General features: G+C 35.6%; 1 protein-coding gene across 6 annotated transcripts in view; it reads left to right on the top strand.

Annotated features, from left to right (window-relative positions):
- The first annotated feature begins 3624 nt into the window (after nt 1-3624).
- The window catches only part of LOC131060616 (uncharacterized), a 91213-nt gene continuing 72503 nt past the window's right edge, over nt 3625-22334 (top strand). For 4 of the 6 annotated variants that reach the window (XR_009110399.2, XR_009110400.2, XR_009110401.2 and 1 more), the window contains exons 1-2: nt 3895-4358; nt 21574-21733. Coding sequence is in view for 3 of the 6 variants with exons in the window: in XM_057993925.1 (XP_057849908.1) it covers nt 4098-4358; nt 21574-21733 (421 nt within the window). In the remaining 3 variants the exon portion in view is untranslated. The other 2 variants (XM_057993927.2, XM_057993926.1) reach the window with 2 other exon arrangements.

Here is a 22334-nt window from a genome sequence, read left to right as displayed (position 1 = left end):
TGTAAGATATCAAATAAATATCAAACCATAGAAGGTCAAATAAATAATTAAATAATCAAATACCATTAAAGATTAAATCACAAATATTAAATAAATATCAAACAACAATAAGGCTTATCAAATATTAAATAATCATAAAATCAATAAACGTTAATTATCAAATAAATATAAATACCAAATAATTGAATAGTCAAAACATTAAAATTAAATGCATTAAGATAAACATTACCAATTATAAAACTACACATCAAGAGCCACATAATTACTCTAACATAAACAAGTAAATCAACTGGCATAAAATGAACTCACAATACCAAAAGACCAAGCTTACTAACTCACGTGGCAAATTATGCCAAGACGCTGACTACTCACAATGAACAACTTAGACCTAGAGTATGTGAGGGGAAATCATGCCATTTCCGAACCACATAAGCCATTGGAACTAAAGACACGCTCAGACCTGTGAATCCAGGTGGAGTCGATGTCTGATACCTGCAAAATCCTGCAACCACAAAACGACAATACTACATATACATATACACATATAGAACAAGTAAGTGATAGAGAATCACGATGACACATCTCACTCGCAATGAGTGATGTGGAATCATCTCTATCACGAAGACAATCAAATAATAGTCAAACACATCTCATAAACATCTCATCATATGTAATCATGAAGTAGGGTTAGCGTAATCATAATCATCATCAAAACCATGATAAATCTAATCTATCAATAATCATCACATAGTGAGCATATAAAATCCATCGAGTACATATATCATCAAATCACACGATCAATCATGATAGTACCAACATCCATATAGATAATCAAAATAGCATATGTCCAAATAGTGTCTAACATCAATCATAAGTCAGTGAAGCCCATGAGTAATCATCATCCAAATCATCAAAATATAGTCTAGATAAGTCTATTAAGCATAATATAAAAGTCAACTCTAGTGACAATAAGTCAAATCAAGGGTGAACACTACAGGAAGGGTGTATAAAATCATAGTTATTCGAGATGAAAAATAAGTTGTTGCACATATCTACCATGCCAAATGATTTTTACTCTATTAGTTGTGATGTATGATAATTATGATGAGATATATTCATTTGTTAAATTATATATATATATATATATATATATATATATATATATATATATATATATATATATATATATATATATATATATATATATATATATATATATATATATATATATATATATATAGCTTAATTGTTGTTAAGGTAAGATTTAGATATAAGCTATGTTTGATAGTTTCAAACCGAATGAAATTTGAAACACAATGTAATGACCGTTAATGCATACATGCTTACTATATTTGTGAAATAGTGATAGTAAAAAACAAATGGGCCGTGGTTTTGCTTCCCATTGGTCTCAGGTTCAACCTTGAAGGACGGGTTAACCTAGTGTTTGTTGGTTGTGGGCTTTGACAACACCCCAGAGGATTAGTCTTGCCTCAGCTCGTGCGTTCCTGAACCGCAACTTGACAACATGTAAGACCAAGGTAAGGTGGGTTGGGTGCTGGTCTAGGTCACGAGGATACCTCCAGTGTAATGAAAAAAACAAATAACAAATTGAATAATCATAAAAAATGAAAAAAAAGAAGAAATATATTAAAATTACAATTGGAAAAAAAAGAAGAAATACATTAAATGTGCAAGTGGAATGAGCCTAAAACAAAATGAATCATACTTGAATGAATAAGTTTTTGTGATTTTGATCCAAATTTGAAGGGAAGGGTGTATAAAATCATAGTTATTTCGGATGAGAAATAAGTTGTTGCACATATCTACCATGCCAAATGATTTTTACTCTACTAGTTGTGATGTATGATAATTATAATGAGATATATTCACTTGTAAAGTTATATATATCTATATCTATATATGTATATGTATATGTATACATACATACATACACATACATATATGACAATGAAAATAATAATAGAACATATATAAACATAATTAACAACACATGATTAAAAATACAACACTACACTAACATAAATGAATATAAAATAATAAAATATATTAATAGTATCATAGAATGAGTTGAAAACAAATTGAAATAAATCATGCTTAATAATACATTTGAGCGGTTGCAATCCAAATTTCAGAAGAAAATAACAAATTATTTGGAGTAAAAAAAAAGTGTTGTACATATCTATCATATAAAATAATTTATACTCTATTGATTGTAATAGATGACAATTAAGATGATACAAATTGAAAGTCTAAGTAATATATGTAATATTTCAAAATGTGTTGTACTTAAATTTATGATGGAGAATTATGTGAAAATTAGAAAAACAAGTCAATAGTAGAGTAAATTAAAATTCCATAATTATTTAATTTATTATTTTTTGATACATAATTATTTAATTTATTATTAGTATAAATGAAAATATTATATTATTTATTAATATTTAACTATAATTTTTAATGATTAAACTAATTTGAAGATTTTTGAGTAAAATATTGTATATGAAAATATAATCAGTATGACAAAATTATAAAAAAATAAATAGGAGCATATAAAAATTTTATATTATTTAAGAAAATTAAATTATATAAATTTTATTTTTAATTTTTTTTGTCTTGTAGATATTAAATTAAAATTATTAATTAATTTTTTTTTTTTATTAATATAATGAATATAAATGTATTTTATTATAATACAAATAATTTATAGAGTTTATTAAATCATATTATATTTTAATATATAATATATATTAATAGGAATGAAAATTGTTTATTTTGAACTTGATAAAAGTCATATAATATTTATTAAAAATTAATATATAAATTTATAAATAAAAATGTATCGATTCCATTGTAAATTTTTCTAGTATATTTTTAGATTGAAAAAATATTTTAAATGAAAGATGAATCATTTGTATAATTAAATAATTTTATAGTGTTCCATAGCCTTGGGGACGGGGCAAAGGGAAAAAGTTTCGGGGACGGGTTTTGGAGACGAGGGACTTGGAACGCGTTTCCGTGGAAACTGTAATTTTACCATTGAGTAATTGTCCATATTGAATAGATTGTTTCAAAAATAATTTTTTAAATATAATTTCTTAAAAAATTAGGAAAACAAATATTTTTTCGAGAAAAATATCTCCAATATAATTTGTTAAAAAATAAATACTAATAAAATATTAAGTACAATTTGTTCTTGATACATTTTGTTACAAAAATTGAACAAATAAAACCTATTGTTTGAAACAAAAAATATCAATTTTTGTTAGGAAATGTACCGACAGTTGTTAGGAAATGTACCAATAGTTGTTAAGAAATGTACTAATATTGTAAAAAGTAACCAATGAGGTGATGCCATGTGAGCTGCACAACTATTGGGGTCTCTTTTGCACGCCTATTGGTCTCACTTTTTTTGGGGGCTATTTTGGACACCTTGGCAAAAAGCATGCTGATGTGGCATCATATTTGATGATGTGGCCCTGAAACCTTAGTTATAAGCAGTCTCCAATATAATTTGTTAAAAAATAAATACTAATAAAATATTAAGTACAATTTGTTCTTGATAATTTTGTTACAAAAATTGAGTCTCTTTTGCACGCCTTAGTTATAAGCAGGGGACTTGCCAAGTAAGCTGCTGTAAAAAACTAGGAATGATTTGAAATTTTCAAGTAGAATTTTGAGAAGCGCGAAGTTAGGGTGCACAACTACGGGATCCTTTCCCGGTGATCCATGATTTTTTGTGGGTCTTCATCCAAATTGAAAACTGTGAAAATACTAGAGAGAAAAGATTGAAAATAATTCTGCATTTTCAAATTGACCGTCTTTCATGGGATTGCCTCGAGCATAAAAACACATTTTTGCCAGCGGTAGTTGCTTAATATTTTTTGTAACGTTTTTGACAATATGGGTTCCATGCAATTCAAGCAATGTTCCAGACATTATGCATATCCAATTGCTTAATTTTTTAAGGATAGTATTTAGATTATCTATAAGGTGCGCATACCGTGCTCTCATCGTTCGTCTATCCTTGCCCTTTCTATATCTCCAGGTCAATTGCCTCTCCTTGCAAAGACACAGTCATGGCGGATGCAAATATGAATAATCACCATGGAAAGGAATGCGATTGTTGTTGCAAAAATGCTTATGGAGTAGCAGAATCTATGGAAGAAATGGATTTTAATCGAAGTTTATGGGGAGCATGCGTGATTGGTGATTTAGAGCGAATAGAGAGGTTGATTTCCAAGGGAGTTGATGTCAATGCTGAGGATTCATATGGATATTCGCCCCTGCACTATGCTGCCCGGAATGGCCATAGCCAAGCTTGCTCGGTTCTATTGAAGGTACCCATTTCATGTTTCAATTTAATTCTGCTTTTGAAAGATGCATCTATTGAGTTTTCAAATTGATATTGCTTTTCAAAGTTGCATGCGTTAAAATTTCAACATCCTTTTTGTAAGGCAAATTCACTAAAGAAGTTAAGAAAGATGAATAATTCAGCTAACCCATGTTACTTTCAGTAGACTAGTTTTTGTGCTTAGAAGTAAAATTAGCTTTAAATTACTAATATATGATTAGTAAGTCGTTTAATCTATAGTAAAGGCTAGTCTCCTTGCACCGGCTTTTAGTTGCGAATGTTATTTATTCCATTTTGAATTTATTTGATAGGATTCCAGTGTAGAAATTGACTTTATTTAGAAGTCTACAATCTTATGGCTCCAATATCTAGGAATTAATTTTGGAAAGGTGAAATCAGGATGCACTATGAGTATCATATTTAACCAGTCTTTTAGATATAGGTAATTGCAAGAGGAAACAATTTATAAAGTTTGGGATTTTTGAAAATGTTTGTGTAGTGGAAGTGATCATGGTTCCTTTGTGAGGGTACTTGGCTCATGATGAACCTACAAAAGTGCCATTCTTACTGTGAACTTTGTGATCTAGTGTGAAAATTGGTGGTATGTAAGAGGATCTATCTAACCAAATTTGTTATGGAAAAATTAGTTGATAAGTACAAAGCACAACTTGTGGCTGAAGGTTTCTCATAGGTTCGTGGTTCCATCTAACTAAATTTGTTATGGAAAAATTAGTTGATAAGTACAAAGCACAACTTGTGGCTGAAGGTTTCTCATAGGTTCGTGGTGTTTACTGCATTGAGACCTTTACCTTTGTTGCCAAGACGAGCTCCATTTGCCTAACTCTTGCCATTGTTGTAGCTGATAATTGGGCTATGCATTAGATGGATGTGGAGTGCATTTCTTCAGTGATTTATAGAGGAGATATACATGGAGTAACCACAAGGATTCATTCAGAATTTTTTCTTTGGTTTTTAGGTTGTGGAAGTCTCTTTATAGCTTCAAGCAAGCCTTGCGGGCTTGGTATGCCAAGATGGACTCCTTTCTTCTCTTCGTCAAGTTTTCTTGAATATGAATGTCTCCATTTTGAGATAGGGAGATTCTCTTTTCTTTTTGGTTCATTATGTTGATGATTTGATTGTCATTGGGAGCACCTCATACACCATTGACAGAGTCAAGATTGCTTTGCATGATAGATTTGTTATGATTGTCTTGGGTGTGCTACCCTACTTTCTCAGGATTGAGATCATTTAGTTCTTTTTCAGGATCACTTTTGCCCAACCCAAGTATGCCTTTGACCTCCTTGCTTGGTTCCATATGGTTAATTGTAAGCGTGCATTGACTCCCTTTTTCTTCGGGGTCAAATTTGAGGCTTCCACTCACTTGGTTGATGCTACCTTTTATTACCAACTTGTTGGCAGCCTCGTCTACTTTATTTATATTGGCCTTGATATTTAATTTATAGTTGGCACTTACAAATATGAGATTCACTATGCAGTATGCACAAGTTTAGATTTGATCAGATACAAAAACTCTGATTGGGTTGGTGATCGTGATGATTGGAAGTTCACATCTAATTCCAGCCCCATTTGTTCATAGAGCTAGAAGCAACATGCCATTACTGCCTCATCGATTGAGGCTGAGTGTCAGGGGTTGTTAATGCAGCTACTGAGGCTATTTGGCTTCAGAATATCCTCCTGGGCTTGGCATGCTTTTTTCAAAGCCACCAGTCATCTACTGTGACAATCAGAGTGCATCCAAATCTTGAAGATATAGTCTATCATCAGGGTTTCAAACACATCGAGATCCACATGAGAGCTGATACAGGAGCAGGTTATTGATTTGCTCTATTGTTCATCCTTCACTTAGCAGATATTTTATTATTTTCACTAATTCAAATGGGTATCTTTCCTTACTAACATGTTTCCTATCTAGTTCTCCACTTAGGCCCTTTTCGCGCTTAGTTAACTTAGACACTTTTTCAATTTATCCCACATTTGGTTGTGTTTTTAGTCTCTTAGGTGGTATATCCTATTTATACTCAGCTATTGCTATTGTTGCAGGCACCCATGCTTGTATGCTTTGCATTTCTATTGAATAGAATACAATTTATTCTATCATTCTGATTTTCTGTTAATGGTTTTCTTTCAATCATTTGCATTCTTGGGTGGCTTCACAGCCAAATCTTACAGTCAATCTTATCCTTTTCTGATTGTAATTTGTCTTTTCAACCTTGCAATGAATTATAGAAAATGCCCAATCTTGGAAGTGAAAAATAAATTGAATGAATCATTCAATAATCGGATAATTACATTGAACGATATACACACGTATATATAGAGGTTACAAATGTTCTATAAATAGAACTAGTCGTTAAAGTGAAATCAAATAAGCTAAAAATCTTAAAAAGCTAAATATAGCTCAAAAGGCTAAATAATAAAAAGCTAACTTAACAAGCTAAATAAGTCGACTAAAAAGCTAAATAGCTAAATAAGTCGACAACTAAAATGACTACTAAAAATAGAAGATGACCATTATAGAAGATATTAATATTATTTTAACACCCTCCCTAATGGTCATCGTACTCAATACCCTACAGAAGACACTGCAGGTGTTATGATCACAAATGCAAAGACCATTCTGCTACTACGGAGACCCTCCTAGGATCTGCAGAATGTAAATGACCAAGAGTACCAAAAGCCATCCAAGCTAATGGAGCCTTCACATGCGAATTAGAGATCTGACACATGCGAATTACTAAAGCCTGAAACCATGATTTTGAGGAAAAAATCAACAAACCCTTTTGCAGAAGAGTACTGAACACTGTTTGCTCCAACAACTCCTAAACAGACTGCAAGATACCACAGTTGCAGATGTTCGCCCTGATAGGTGCGACCCAAACTGACTGCAACAAAGCACGATTTTTTAGGAAAAAATCATCAAACCCTAAAATAGGAACCCTCGAAAAGAGAATTTACGATTTTGAGGAGAAAATCGAAAAACCAAGAAATTTGAGGTTACAAATCATCGTTTTTGTGGAAAAAATTTGGCAAAACCTAGATAACTAAAATCTTACGCGAATATTGCGGATTACAAATGAGATAATTTTAAGGGAAAATTATTAACCCTATGAACAATTTTTGAGGAAAAAATCGTGAAAACCCTCCCATGACTTTTTGTGGAAAAAATCAGAAAACCGACAGACAATTTTTCAGGATAAAATCGTGAAAACCCTGGGACCTGTAAGACGAGGTCTGGCCTAAATCAATCTGATAAAGGTAACGATATTCAGATATCGTGAACATGCACTGTTTCCAAGTGTTGTGGCAACTATTGAACTTCTATTTGTGTTCCAACATGATGCTGGTCAAATATGCCATCACGGAAACCGAGGTTGATTGAGGTCAATTGAGTGAAAGCAAGACAAAAGAATCTGATTTTTTTTTAAAATCAGAATAGTAGTTGCTGAAAAAACTGAAACCTTTGGAGGAGCATTCTGGCACGAATTCCAAGGTGCAAATTTCGAGGTTTGGAAACCCAAAAGTTTTTTTTTTTGCAAACTTAAAACCTAAATTTTTTTCTGAAAATAATAAAAAAAAAATAATAATATGCAGAAAATAAAAAAATACCTTTGGTTTTTTTGTAAAAAAACCAGAAAAATATTGTCGATTTTTTTTCCAAAAAAAAGGCAAAAAATAGGGGTAGAAACCCTAGGGTGGATGTACAACATAAACGGGGTCCACAAGACACCAAAATTCCCGACGTCCACAGAATTAGCAGAAATCATTGACTGTTTTTAAATCCCAAGGCAAATTCGTCGACACCATTTTCGAGGCACGGAAAACGAGGCAACCACAAAATTTGAGACCAATCCAGAAAAGCTCTCGAAAAACCCACCAAGAATCTCAAATCAAAATGTAGATCCGACGGCTCAAAAATCAAGGCACAAAAAACGATGCACCTAAAAAAATCTGACGACGACCCAATTGAGGTCTCGGAAAACCCACCAAGAATTTGCAACCAGAATAAAATTTTGACTTGAACTGAAGGGTCAAAACCCTAGTCGAAAATTGCAGAAACCCTAGGAAAAATTTCAACCTGCAAAAAAAATCTCTAGGTTGCAGGCCCGAAAATCTCCAGAACCCTAAAAAAAAAAATGAACTGCTGCCTAGCACAAAGAAATTCGCCCACGAAGCAGAAACCCTCGAAACCCTCAAAAAGCCTTCAAAAAAGCAAAATCGTTTTTTTTAATAAAAAAACAATTAAAAAAAAAATCTGGAAAATATTCCAGAAAGAAGGCCATGAATTTTTATTAAAAAATTCACCAAACTTTAAAGAATCCCATCGACCCGCTCTAATACCATGAAAAATAAATTGAATGAATGATTCAATAATGGGATAATTACATTGAACGATATACACACGTATATATAGAGGTTACAAGACGATGTTCTATAAATAGAACTAGTCGTTAAAGTGAAATCAAATAAGCTAAAAATCTTAAAAAGCTAAATATAGCTCAAAAGGCTAAATAATAAAAAGCTAACTTAACAAGCTAAATAAGTCGACTAAAAAGCTAAATAGCTAAATAAGTCGACAACTAAGATGACTACTAAAAATAGAAGATGACCATTATAGAAGATATTAATATTATTTTAACAGGAAGTGGAGGTTTATGAAAATAAAATATGTTTAATCGGATAGCTGTAACAATAGAGAAATAGTTGATGTTATTTTGTGGACACAGAAGTCTCTGTCAACTTGTTTTGAGGATTTGTCCCTTATGATATTCTTTCTATCAACCAATGTCTTCTATGTGTACAATTGATATGGTGAAATATGGAAGTGAAAAAGATGGAAAAAATATGTTTATTTTATGTATGATATTAGAGAACTCAAAATTTTACAGCAAAGAATGTTGAAAAATAAGTACCGTTGATGTGTTTTTTATGACACCTCTAAAACATAATAAAATACTAAGTATTCTATACTCTCTTGAACAAAGAAGCCTCATATTCTAAACAATGTGATCAAATAAGGCAACTCCAAGGTTTACAATGCGAACAATCAACTTTATCATTGGATAGACTCAGTGTATTTGATGTGATAATGCTGGTAATCACAAAGGGACTTACGCTTCACTAGAACGTGGAATACTAACTCACTTGGAAAGTTAAAGCCAGAAGGATGAAAGGTTAAGGAAATCTAAGCTAAATCTAAGGATGTCAGAAATGATTGTTGACTTGATGAAACCAAACCAAGCTTTACTTCGCCATGAGGAAACAACTGCACAAAGATGGTGCAATCTCCTAAGGATAAGTAGATGATTTTCATATCACTTATGTGCATCAACACCACGAACAATGAACATAGAGCAATTGAAGTTAAGCTTTGAATTGAGTTCAGACTAACCATGCATTGCAATTTGCAATCAACAAATTCCAAATGGTATGAACAGTAGGCTTCACCATTAATCAACAACAATGTCTTCCATTCAACTAAGTAAATTGATGTAAACAAATCTAAACTTGAGAAGTAGAAACCATGCAATATGTCAAAACAACACATAAAATCCACCATATCTTCAATGAAATCATATGTTTATTCCAACCATAGCTTTGGCAACAATTTCTTCTCCTCCTACTCTACTCTACTTGTAATCTCTAACTATTAACTATTCTTTGACTATTAACTATTAACCCTTACAAATAAGAAAGTAATGCCTTATATAGACATCCCAATTACAATTCAAGGGTCAAGATTGAGTTGAAATCAGTGGTTGAGATTACATGATGAAACACTAATTAGGGTTAGTTATAACTGTTAATTTTAAGATCAGACAGATAATAGTAAGCCGAAAATAACAAAGAAAACACACATAACACAACAGCACCCTGGGAAAACCTCCCTCTTGGAGGTGAGAAACCCAACAACAAGTCTCAGATGTTTATTAGGCAATAATCAGAAGTGATTTTACAATATGCTTCAGCACTTGAAGTTGTCAACACATAATGGACAATAATAGCTTCAACCTAGGGAGTGAACTTATCTGCAATTCGGATGTTGCTGTCCCAAAGATGAAGTTCGCTGCCCTTTAAATGGAATTCGCTGACCTCCCAAGGTGATAGCAGTGCTTCAGATAAGGTTCGCTGAGCTTCCAATAATATTCGCTGTCTTCTAATAGTGTTCGCTGTCCCCTGATTGTGTTTGCTGTGCACTCAATGATGATCGCTGCCTTTAGATGATGTTTGCTGATCTCTGATCATAATTTGCTGACTGCTGAAGTAATTCGCTTATGACAGATAGGAATGTATTTTCCAAAAAATGTATATCTGATGTTTGTAAATGACTTTGTATATATATGTGACCAACTAACCTAGAAGCCTTAGGTCGGCCTTGCTAAATGATTTCATAATAATCTAAGGTTGGCGCCCAATATAGGGTCAGACCAATAATCATTTACAAGTTACATTTATATATAGGTTTTGTCCTATTCACAAGTTACATTATACATAGGTCTTGTCCTATCCATAGCAAGATATAATTACAAGTTACATGTATTTGATCCCAGCCCTAAGTTACATCATTTGCCTTCACGTTACATGTGTTTGGGCCCAGTCCTAAGTGGTTCGGATTGCATGAGAGATAATACATAGGAATTTTAATTGTCATTGACAACATTAAAATTCAATAGTCAGGTATCCGAGCTAGCTACAATTTTCAACAATAACTAACGATTCTTGATCAATGAGAAAATTACATTGCTTTGGACACATGTCCCTCCTTGATTGTGGATCAATAGGAAATGAGGTTAGGTATGTTGAACAATATTCGATGTAGTGACAGTTGTCACATGTGTAGTTGTCCTTCTTGTAGGATGAGTTAGGTTCATCGAACTTGGATACCTTAACTTTGAATATTTTGATTGGTTGAATCTGATTTGGCACCACATCAACTTACACTTCTTGTATCACAAAGAAGTCTTTGTGCTTTGGGCAATATCTTTTGATACTCAACATTTCCAAGCCTTGATGCAATTATGATGGTTCATATTCCCAAATTGCATCATCATGATGATCAAGTTTCTAACCCTGCTTAACTCTTCTAAAACTATCTTCATCCTTGATTGCATTTCACCTTTCGTCTTGACATTCGGGAATTCACCTTGTTTTCTCCTTGATGATATTTTATTTCCTTTTAATAGCTGTGAAGTCCTTTGCTGTATTGACCTTGTTTCTTGGATTTCTGAAGGAAATTCAAGATTATGATAGCCTCGTCCATTTGCAATCTTAGTTCTTGATCTTACATTTGCATTGTTACTTTCTTCCGTTTGCTTCTTGTCATGTCCCCTCTTTAGCTCTGTCTAGCAGAGACATGTGAGTTAGCCTATTATGGAGTCTTGTAGGTTGGCAATGGTGGATAGAGGCTCAGTCAGGATATTCAGTGTTTGGATTTGGTGTTTCTGGCAGTAGTAGACCAGTTTGGAGCAGTTCCTTGATTTTAGGAGGCAGTTCCTACATTTTAGGAGGCAGTTCCTACTTTTTAGGAGGTTGTGACAGTGTCCAGGGTTGGGGTTCCATGAGACCATTCCTTGGTTTCAGTTTCAGGAGATTTGGGTGTGTTTCCTAGTTTGTAGGAGCATCCCTAGATTTTAGAGATGAGACTGCCAGTTGATCCATGATTTCCGACATCAGTCACAGACAGGTGACAGGCTCCGTTTCAGACTTTTGGAGTCATTTGAGCCTTCTGCAGCTATTTGGGTTATATTTTTAATATATTTAAATATTTCCTAAGTTAGCGTTTAATTAATTAAATAAGGCTATGTTTATAGCCATTTTGGAGTAATAAGGGGTTTTTGGCTTCATTTGGATGCATATGCCCATGTGTTATAGCTCTTTGGAAAGGTCTTGAACTTTTCTAAATGTTTCCCATTTGTCAGGGACCCTTTTGATGAACGGAATTCTTTTATATTAAAAAAGTGGTGTTTTCTCTATACTTGGCGACTAAAAATGAGAAATAAGACTTTATAAGCCTAAGCACACTTTTCATACACTTTTAGGGTTCGAGCTAGAGGGAAGGAGTTATAAGGAGATGGTAACCTAATTATCAAGTATCTTTTACACATTTCATCTTTGATTTGGAGAATTTGCTCTGGAGAGCGATTCAGCATCTGGGATGAAAACCCCAGGGTCTTGCCTGCCTGGGACGTAGCCCCCAACACAGTGGTTATTTGGTTCTTGCATTCAGTTTTCAGTGCCTTAGAGTTGGTACGACATCTTTTCTGGAGGGTTCAGTGAACAGAGTTAGGGTTTAGCGTGGAGATTGGGGTTTCCAGCTTGGCATCACCTAACAGCCGTACGGATGTACTTTGCAGCCATTTCTCTTCACACGTGGAGCTATGTAAGAGCTTTGGATGTTTGCCGCAACTTCCTTCTTGATTTTAATATTCACTCTTCATTCAGGTTGGACTCATTGCTTATTGTAATCTTCCTGGAATTGTTTGGAATCACTATCTGGACAATTGTTTGGAATCACTATCTGGACAATTATTCGATTTAAATAAATCAGAAATCTGCTTGGTATGATTCTGATTTGGCTGTGTATGATTTCCAGTGCTCTTTTCTTGTACTTGTTCTTCAATTATTACTTGTTGAAAAACTATCAAAAACACAAAAATAAACAAACCTTTTGCAACTTCTGTCTATTCTCTAAAACCATTAAAGGAAACACAGAAAAATATAGTTTATTAATTTAAAAACTACAGTAGATCAGCAAGGGGATCCATCAGGGATCTTTCAGTGGTATCCGAGCCTGCATCCTGCCAGCCTGTAGGGTTTATGAGAAATTGTCACATTTGGGTATTGGATAAAAAGTTTTGATAATTCATTTCAGCATTTGGATACTGGATAAAAGGTTTTGATAACTCATATCAACAACTGGGTAGTTGTCAGCCTACACATTTATGCTTACAGTTGATAGCTGGTAAGACAATACACTGGCCAAAGTCCCAAAATTGTTGAGAACAAACTTTTATTTCGACCTCCAGGATCTGTTAGGATATTAGTTTAGTTATAGGTAAATACCATGGCTAGAACTAAAATTGGGCACTCAAAAGTTTCATCTTCTTCAGCACGTAAAAGTAGGATGCCTTCTGCCAAGATATTTAATGATACAGTTATGAGCAGCTATCATCAGTATTGTTCTCTTCCTAAGATGATACGTGAGATCCTTTCCTTCACACAATTTATGGGTGTACCCGGAGCAGACAAAGATAACTTGGTAGCTACAAGTTCAGATCAGTGGCAAAGAAGGAAAGAAGAATCAAGGGTGTAGGAATCAGGAATGGACAGAGAACTTTCATTTAGGGGTAATATACCTCTACATAAGAATGTTTTGGTGCCCTCAAGTTCCGATGAGTGGGACAAGAATTTATGTGATGGTTTTGTTAGACATGTGGATTCAACTCAAGGAGACATTAGGACAACTTTGGATAATGAATTGTCCTCACCTTCCGTGCAGGGGATTTCCCAAGAGGCAGCTGATTTAGAGGTTAGCAATTCTGATTTTTATGACAGCAGTGAGGTACCTTTGCATCAGCTTGAGGTATCAATGTCTACACTTGTACAAGATGGTGCCAATGGGCTGTCACATGAAGGTATTCAAAATTCGGGCACCAATGATGCTTGGAATGTTGAGAACTCATATCATCATGATTCTGATTTTATAGATCAGACCTTAGAATCCAGCCTAGTCATCGTGAGCCAGTGGGTTGTGCGGACACATGGGATGCAGAAGAGAGTGATGACAATGCATTTTCAGCAGTATCATCATTGACGGATGTGGTGTTCTCAGAGGCACAGAGCAGTAGTACTTTGGATGAGGTTGTATCCATGGCCGAGTGCATACACGATGTTGACTACCGAGAGGTACAGGATACAGATACAACTTCTTTCCACAATGTAGATTTTGAGTTTGTACAGTTACAGGAGAGCCAACATTCTCGGATTCCTCATCACTTGATTGGACAACTCAAGGTTGATGACAGGCGTATAGACACAGTTATTGAGCATTTCGATGTCACTCGCCAGTTGTTGGCTACACATAGTTGGAGCACCCTCATGATTGATGAGTAGGGCAGCAGTGATTTTTTCTTACCAGAGTTTCATGCTCTTTATGGAGCCATTGGGATATTGAAGCATGAGTATTTACAGTTAGTGGCTGACCGAGATTATCTCCTTCAGAGGGATTTTATTAGTTATGGTGCTTTGTTGAGGGAAGAGGAGGAAGTTGATATCCTCTCTCAGGAGCTTGAGGCGATTGTTGTTGCATGGGAGGATACCCAGTTGTCCCTTCAGGAAGCGAACTTCAGATTGGAGGAGCTTTCTGATAGATTGAGAGTGGCACAGACATCATCATCGACAGATACAGTACAGTGTTCTACTGTGAGACTGCGAGATTCACCAGAGAGTTGTGATTTGACTCACGATATTACTCCATCATTGTTTTCATAGGCGACTAGCAGTTTGTCAGCTGGTTGGGAGTATGATACTCCTGTTGACTTGTTTCCTTCTCTGGAAAGCAAATCTTCTTTAAGACCTCTTACAGCTGACGAGGGAAACCGGTATGTTTCACCGCAGAGCCACAGTGCTTAGTTGAGGTGTATTATGGATTTTGGATCTCAGACATATGAGTTGTCTTCGGATTCATGGTTTGAGAGCAATGGGAGTGATGATGAGTTTGATGGACAAGATTATGACACAGAGCCATTGAGTGAGCCTACGAGAGTCCATTTAGATTACCTCGCGAGGAGTGCACTTCATTTCTCTTTTAGTCCGATTGTAGATGATTGGATGGCTTGCAGATGTGAGTTGGTTCGGGACTTATACTATTCGTGTTGCGATAGTGCTCTCAAATCTTCAGAGGATAGAGTTATTGATTGCAGGCACCTGATCCAGCAGTTTGGGATGGATTGTTTGCGGGATCAGCAAACAATCAACCGTTATGATGAGCAGCGACCGTCAGAGTTTTCCATCTCCTTGACACAGAGACTTCATCCAAGATCATGGGGGAAGGATGATGCATGGATTAGCAGGTGTGTTGTTGTGGATGGTTATCACAGGTGTGAGAGTTTCACAGTGGCTATAGAGAGACACGGTATCGAGGATGCCTCTTACCATCATTGTCTCTTCATGACAGATGGATGTGGATTTAGTTTTATTTGGGATCCAGGTGTTGATTCATTTGATACAACATCTTATAGGGATTATAGTATGTTGCTCCAGATATTAAGATTATATGGCACTTATATCAGAGGAGAGCAGCAGGAGCAGTTTCTGTCCTACAGGTGGTTTGTGTGGGATTATGGTATAGACATGTGTAATACCTTTCTTCCGTGGATCCTACATGGGTTGCTTCACTTCAGATGTATAGATGTAGTCGTGGGTGTACAGTGGTTGTTGACACTTGGACGGTATGTTTGGAATTTCATGAGGATGGAGCTGGAGTTTACCCACTATCCATCTCAGTTTATCGAGTAGAGTGGGACGACAGTTGATCCACAGGTTGATTGTCATCAGATAGCTGACATGGATGAGTTATGTGATGTTACTCCTAGTGAGTACTTTGAGCCAGTTGATGTGGCAATTTCACCTGATTCTCTAGACAGGGTGATTGTTTCATTGCTGGTTGGTGATTACATATTTTTAGATGCCAGCCTGGACAATGATGATTTTAGTCAGTATTATATATTGTCTAGTGAGTTGGCATTAGATCTTCCGGCACATCAGCAGCAGTGTGTGGCAGTTGTGTGTCACTTGTGTCAGATGGGGTCAGATCACAGAGGGTCTTCCATGGATTGGCATTCATTGGATATTATGACGGATGTTATGCATGTTGGTGATCACCTACACACTAGTGATCTTGGCATTTATGGATATTTGATCTATGGAGATGATATAGTTTTCCATTGCTCACTTGAGGTATTCAGCGGGAGCTATGCTTCGCTCTGGGACCCAGGCAGTGTTGATTTGACAGCACAGGTGCTTCAGCGTTTTGAGCAGCTATTCCAGACCGGGGTATTGCATTTTGTTTATATCAGAGATGAGCAGTAGTTACATGCAATGATTTGTTTACGTCTTATTTGGGATGGTGGAGGATTGGTGTTTCAGTTGCTTGTGGGCAAGCATCTCCGAGAGGGGAGGATTGTCATGTCCCCTCTTTAGCTCTGTCTAGCAGAGACATGTGAGTTAGCCTATTATGGAGTCTTGTAGGTTGGCAATGGTGGATAGAGACTCAGTCAGGATATTCAGTGTTTGGATTTGGTGTTTTTGGCAGTAGTAGACCAGTTTGGTGCAGTTCCTTGATTTTAGGAGGCAGTTCCTACATTTTAGGAGGCAGTTCCTACTTTTTAGGAGGTTGTGACAGCGTCCAGGGTTGGGGTTCCATGAGACCATTCCTTGGTTTCAGTTTCAGGAGATTTGGGTGTGTTTCCTAGTTTGTAGGAGCATCCCTAGATTTTAGGGATGAGACTACCAGTTGATCCATGATTTCCGACATCAGTCACAGACAGGTGACAGGTTTTGTTTCAGACTTTTGGAGTCATTTGAGCCTTCTGCAGCTATTTGGGTTATATTTTTAATATATTTAAATATTTCTTAAGTTAGCGTTTAATTAATTAAATAAGGCTATGTTTATAGCCATTTTGGAGTAATAAGGGGTTTTTGGCTTCATCGGGATGCATATACCCATGTGTTATAGCTCGTTGGAAAGGTCTTGAACTTTTCTAAATGTTTCCCATTTGTCAGGGACCCTTTTGATGAACGGAATTCTTTTATATTAAAAAAGTGGCGTTTTCTCTATACTTGGCGACTAAAAATGAGAAATAAGACTTTATAAGCCTAAGCGCACTTTTCATACACTTTTAGGGTTCGAGCTAGAGGGAAGGAGTTATAAGGAGATGGTAACCTAATTATCAAGTATCTTTTACACATTTCATCTTTGATTTGGAGAATTTGCTCTGGAGAGTGATTCAGCATCTGGGATGAAAACCCCAGGGTCTTGCCTGTTTGGGACGTAGCCCCCAGCACAGTGGTTATTTGGTTCTTGCTTTCAGTTTTCAGTGCCTTAGAGTTGGTACAACATCTTTTTTGGAGGATTCGGTGAACAGAGTTAGGGTTCAGCGTGGAGATTGGGGTTTCCAGCTTGGCATCACCTAACAACCATACGGCTGTACTTTGCAGCCATTTCTCTTCCCACGTGGAGCTATGTAAGAGCTTTGGATGTTTGCCGCAGCTTCCTTCTTGATTTCAGTATTCACTCTTCATTCAGGTTGGACTCATTGCTTATTGTAATCTTCCTGGAATTGTTTGGAATCACTATCTGGACAATTATTTGATTTAAATAAATCAGAAATCTGCTTGGTACGATTCTGATTTGGCTGTGTATGAACATTTATTTCCAGTACTCTTTTCATGTACTTGTTCTTCAATTATTACTTGTTGAAAAACTATCAAAAACACAAAAATAAACAAACCTTCTGCAACTTCTGTCTATTCTCTAAAACCATCAAAGGAAACATAGGAAAATATAGTTTATTAATTAAAAAACTACAGCAGATCAGCAAGGGGATCCATCAGGGATCTTTCACTTCTTCACCGGCATCTTTGAAGGTGTTGATCTTTCATCCTTGAATCTTGATTCCTTCAACTATGTTGTAGTACAAGCCCTGAATGTGTGACCTTCTTGAACACTTGAATCTTGATGTTGTCCTTTGCACAAATTTGTGAGCGCATTTTGATAGTGTTCTTGCACAAATTTGACCTTGGGTGCACTCTGAAGGGAGTCTTGCAGAAAATTGAAGTAGAGGCCCCCTTAAGGCAACACTTAGACAATTTTTAGAATGATGATTTGCATCATGAGGTCGGTTTTGAAGGGGCACACTTACACAAACTAGAGCGCATTCTCCCTGTTGCATGCACAACTTTGTGCAAGGGCAGGATTTAGGGGCTTGGTGCACAAAATGCATGGGTGAGCGGATTCTAGGTGTACATTTGCACAACTCCATGTTTGTGCATGCTTCAAGGTGGATGGTTTGTTCAAGACTCAGACAAATATTAGGTTCCATCTCCTCATCCACCTTGAGTGCATCTAAGCTAGCCTGTTGCACAACCTTGCTTGGAGCGTGCTTGCAACCTTGTCAAGAAATCTTTGTCTTGAATGTCCTTAACCTTTTGAGCTCCTCATTTCTCTCCATCATCTTCTAATCCAATTCTAACTCTGTCTTAGGTGTTGAGTCCCTCTCAATCAGGTATGTAGATGCATATAAATGACCCGATCCACCTTATCTCTCAGTTCTGACTTGCCTTCTTTCTTTTCTTATGTCAATCCTGCAAGTCAAACAAATACCGAATCAAACACATATGAAATGAATAAAAAATACCATAAAACTTTTCACAAACCCTTATCATTCAAAACCCTTGCAGAATGCTGATGAAATTCGCCTCTAATGGCTGCAAATAAAAGTTGTCTCAGGTCTGCAATTCTGAAAAATGTTGTAGGAATCTGCCTTCACCTTATTTCTTATTTTAATCTGCTCATGAATTCAACTCTAACTCTGCCTTTTTGAAATTCACTCTGCTCTTTAATTTTATGTTCACATTTGATTTGAATCCAAATAAGGAATTCATTCTATCCTTTATAGGATTTATGCCTTTCAAATTGGAACCTTATCCTGGCCGAGTTACCATCATTTGCATTTAAATTAAGGGGATACCGACTTGTACAAATGATTTGAATTTGTGAATTTCATGTTCCCCTCCAAGAGTACCGACTTGCTCAATCTCCTCTTTAGTTAGGCGGGATTAAGTGATTGTTATGCATTAAAAACCTAGGGCAGGATTAGCAATACCCTGTGCATTGATCAAAGGGCGGACTTAGCCATACATCATGTATTAAAGACTAGTGTGGGTTTTCACAGTGTCCATGTATTGCTCAAAGGGCAGATTTTCACACATCCTATGCCTTGACAAGGGCGAAGATTTAGAGTGCTTATGCATTGATAGAGCAAGGGCAGAATTTCACCATGTACATGCAATGAACATCAAAGGGTGGAAATCCTCTATGTATGTGCTTTAACACCAAGGGCAGGATTCCATGCTTTTCGTGCGTTACATTGCAAGATAAGGTCGGGATTTATCATTGTGCATGCATAAATCGATTGTTCGGATTTGAGGCTTGTATATGCATTGAAAGACAAAGGGTGCATTTCTTCTAAGGTTGCACAACGAGACCAAGGTTGGGAATTCACTATGCACATGCATTGGAGAGCTAGAAAAAAGTTGGAACTCCACCAATGTCATGCATTGATTGCCAAATCAGAAGTTTGCAATGGTGATGTATAAGTGAGTAGGTCAGAAATCCACCATGATTGTGCATTAAGAAGAGGGTGGGATTTGACCATAGTCATGCAAATTTTGAATGCAATATTAGGTGAAATTGCAAGGGAACCTCACAATTCCACCCTGAAAATAATCAAAGTACCTCTTCTTCAATTCTTACAGTTCAACGATTCTTGCATTTTTGACAACTATGACAACATTTGACTTCATTGACAACTCGACCCCTACATTGTGAATCTCCACCTTCAATTCTCAGTCTTGATGCTATTCATGAATCCCGGGATTGAATTTTGAATTCCTGGCCTTCGCACACCCTAAGGATGTTGCACACTTAAGCCACTTCAAGGACGGATCAACACACCTTTCCTGGAATTGACAAGACTAAACCCTTCTCATAAGCAAAGGCAAAGATTACGACTACTTGCCAAGCTAAACAAAACTAAGCAAAAACACTATACTAGAAAGCAACAAAGGGGGGTCCCCATTTGCAATGGGACGATGTGTGAAAATATCACAACAAGCTCCCTATATAGATTAGAGGGTTGACCCGTATAATACTTGGTCTTTGCTTTTATGATTGGGACAAACTTAAGAGGCATTGATATAGGTTTATATTCTTGTTTGTGTGTTTGTTATCCCTTTAGGAAAATCATAAAACAAGTCTTATCTTCTCAAAAAAGTGTTGATTAATCATTACTTTCTCTTCTGTATTAGTTTCTTCATTCTGATAGCTTAGGGTAACTATAATGGGGAGTATTCATCACTGCTACAAATGTTTTTGACCTTCATCATGTTGCTTACTGTCAAATATCATATTCTCCACCATTGAGAATGTTACACAATCTAGTTTTTCTGTGTTTGACATGGAATGCTGCAAGTGAAAATGGTAGGAAAAAAGTTTATTTTTTGTGCATGACATTAGAGAACTGAAATTTTACAGCAAAGAATGTTGAATAATAAATGCCCTACATAGAGTTAAAGGGTTGAACATTGAACTCTGTGATTTTTTTTTGCATGACTACATAGAATGTATGACAGATCTGGTGGAATTTATAAGTGACAAAGATAGAAAAAACCATGTTTATTTTGTATGTGAAATTAAAGAACTTGAAATTTTACAGCAAAGAATGCTAAAAATAAGTGCCCTATATGTAATAAAGGGTTGAAGATCGAAATACTCAGTATTGACTTTTATGATTAGGACAAACTTAAGAGGCCCTGTTATAGGTGTATACTCTAGTTTGCGTGTTTCTTATCCCTTAGAAAAAAATGTAAAACACTTCTATCTTCTTAGAGAAGTGTAGACTGTAGAGTCACTCTAAAACCTGATTAATTATTACTCTCTTCTGTATTAGTTTCATCATTTTGATAGCTTAGGGTGAGTATAGTGGGAGGTATTTCATTGCTCCTACAAATGCTTTTTACCTTCATCATGTAACATAACTGTCAAGAATCATATTCTCTACAAATAAGAATACTATACAACCTTGTTCTTCTGTTTTTGACATGGAATGCTGCAATACATTTTCCATCATGGTTGATGAATGTATTCACTTAGGATCGACAATTTAGAACTGCAGTGTGAACATCTTATTTTGTGTTAGTCAATTTGAACTGGGTATCATATGCTAATTTATTTTACCATATCTGTTTAATTTTATGTGTGAACTTCACTGAGAGTCTTGTGTAAGTTCATCATAAGGTGGTTTTATACAGAAAATCTAATATGAGCAAATGAAAAGGTTGATATATTTGTGAACCTGAGAGTTTAAAGAGGATGAATTTCTGGTTTTCTACTTCTATGACAGAATGGAGCATTTGTGAATAAGAAATTAAGATCAGGTCAGGCAACTAGTCTGCACCGTGCAGCATATGCAGGTCATGAAGAAGTTGTAAAAGTTCTCCTTGCTGCTGCTGCAGATCCATGTGCTCAAGATTCTTATGGTTGTACTCCGTTGCATAAAGCAGGTTTGTAGAGTTTTGCTTGTTGTCTGCATTTAGTTAACTTTTGCTTCTTTTGTTGAAGTTTTTGTTATATCAATATGGATTACTATCTAGTGTTTGTTTATGCTATCAGTTGATTGGTAATTTTGTTCCAATAGCCTTGATTTGTTCTATCATATAATATTCCTTTTTTTGAAATTAACCAAGTTGAAACCCAAAATGCCCATCATACATTTCCCATGGGTCTTGGGAATTTTGCACTAAGGAAATAGGATTAAAATTCTAATGAGGATGGCCTCAAGGAAAGTTAAAATATAAAATAAGGTCTCTCTTATAATCAAGTTTTATTCCTTTCAAATATCAATCAAGGGTAATGAAAGAAATATGCAGAGTCTTAACTTTTGGAGGGCAATTCTATTTAATAGAGGCTGAGTAAGAAGGGGAAAATATTGATAAACCATCCTATTTTCTGATTTTTACTCCTTGTTGGAGCATTGGATTTTAGTCCACTTAACTTGAGCATGAAAACCCTCTAGATTTGGAATTGGAGGATGAAAACTAACAATTACTTGGAGTGATTTCACATGGAGATCGCCATTGTGTAGATCTGATTAATATAGTAGAA

The sequence above is a fragment of the Cryptomeria japonica genome, chromosome 2 (genome assembly GCF_030272615.1).
Source record: "Cryptomeria japonica chromosome 2, Sugi_1.0, whole genome shotgun sequence".
In the NCBI taxonomy this organism is placed as follows: Eukaryota; Viridiplantae; Streptophyta; class Pinopsida; order Cupressales; family Cupressaceae; genus Cryptomeria; species Cryptomeria japonica.
The sequence above is the reverse complement of the archived record's forward strand: the minus strand, read 5'-3'. Positions and strand labels throughout refer to the sequence as shown.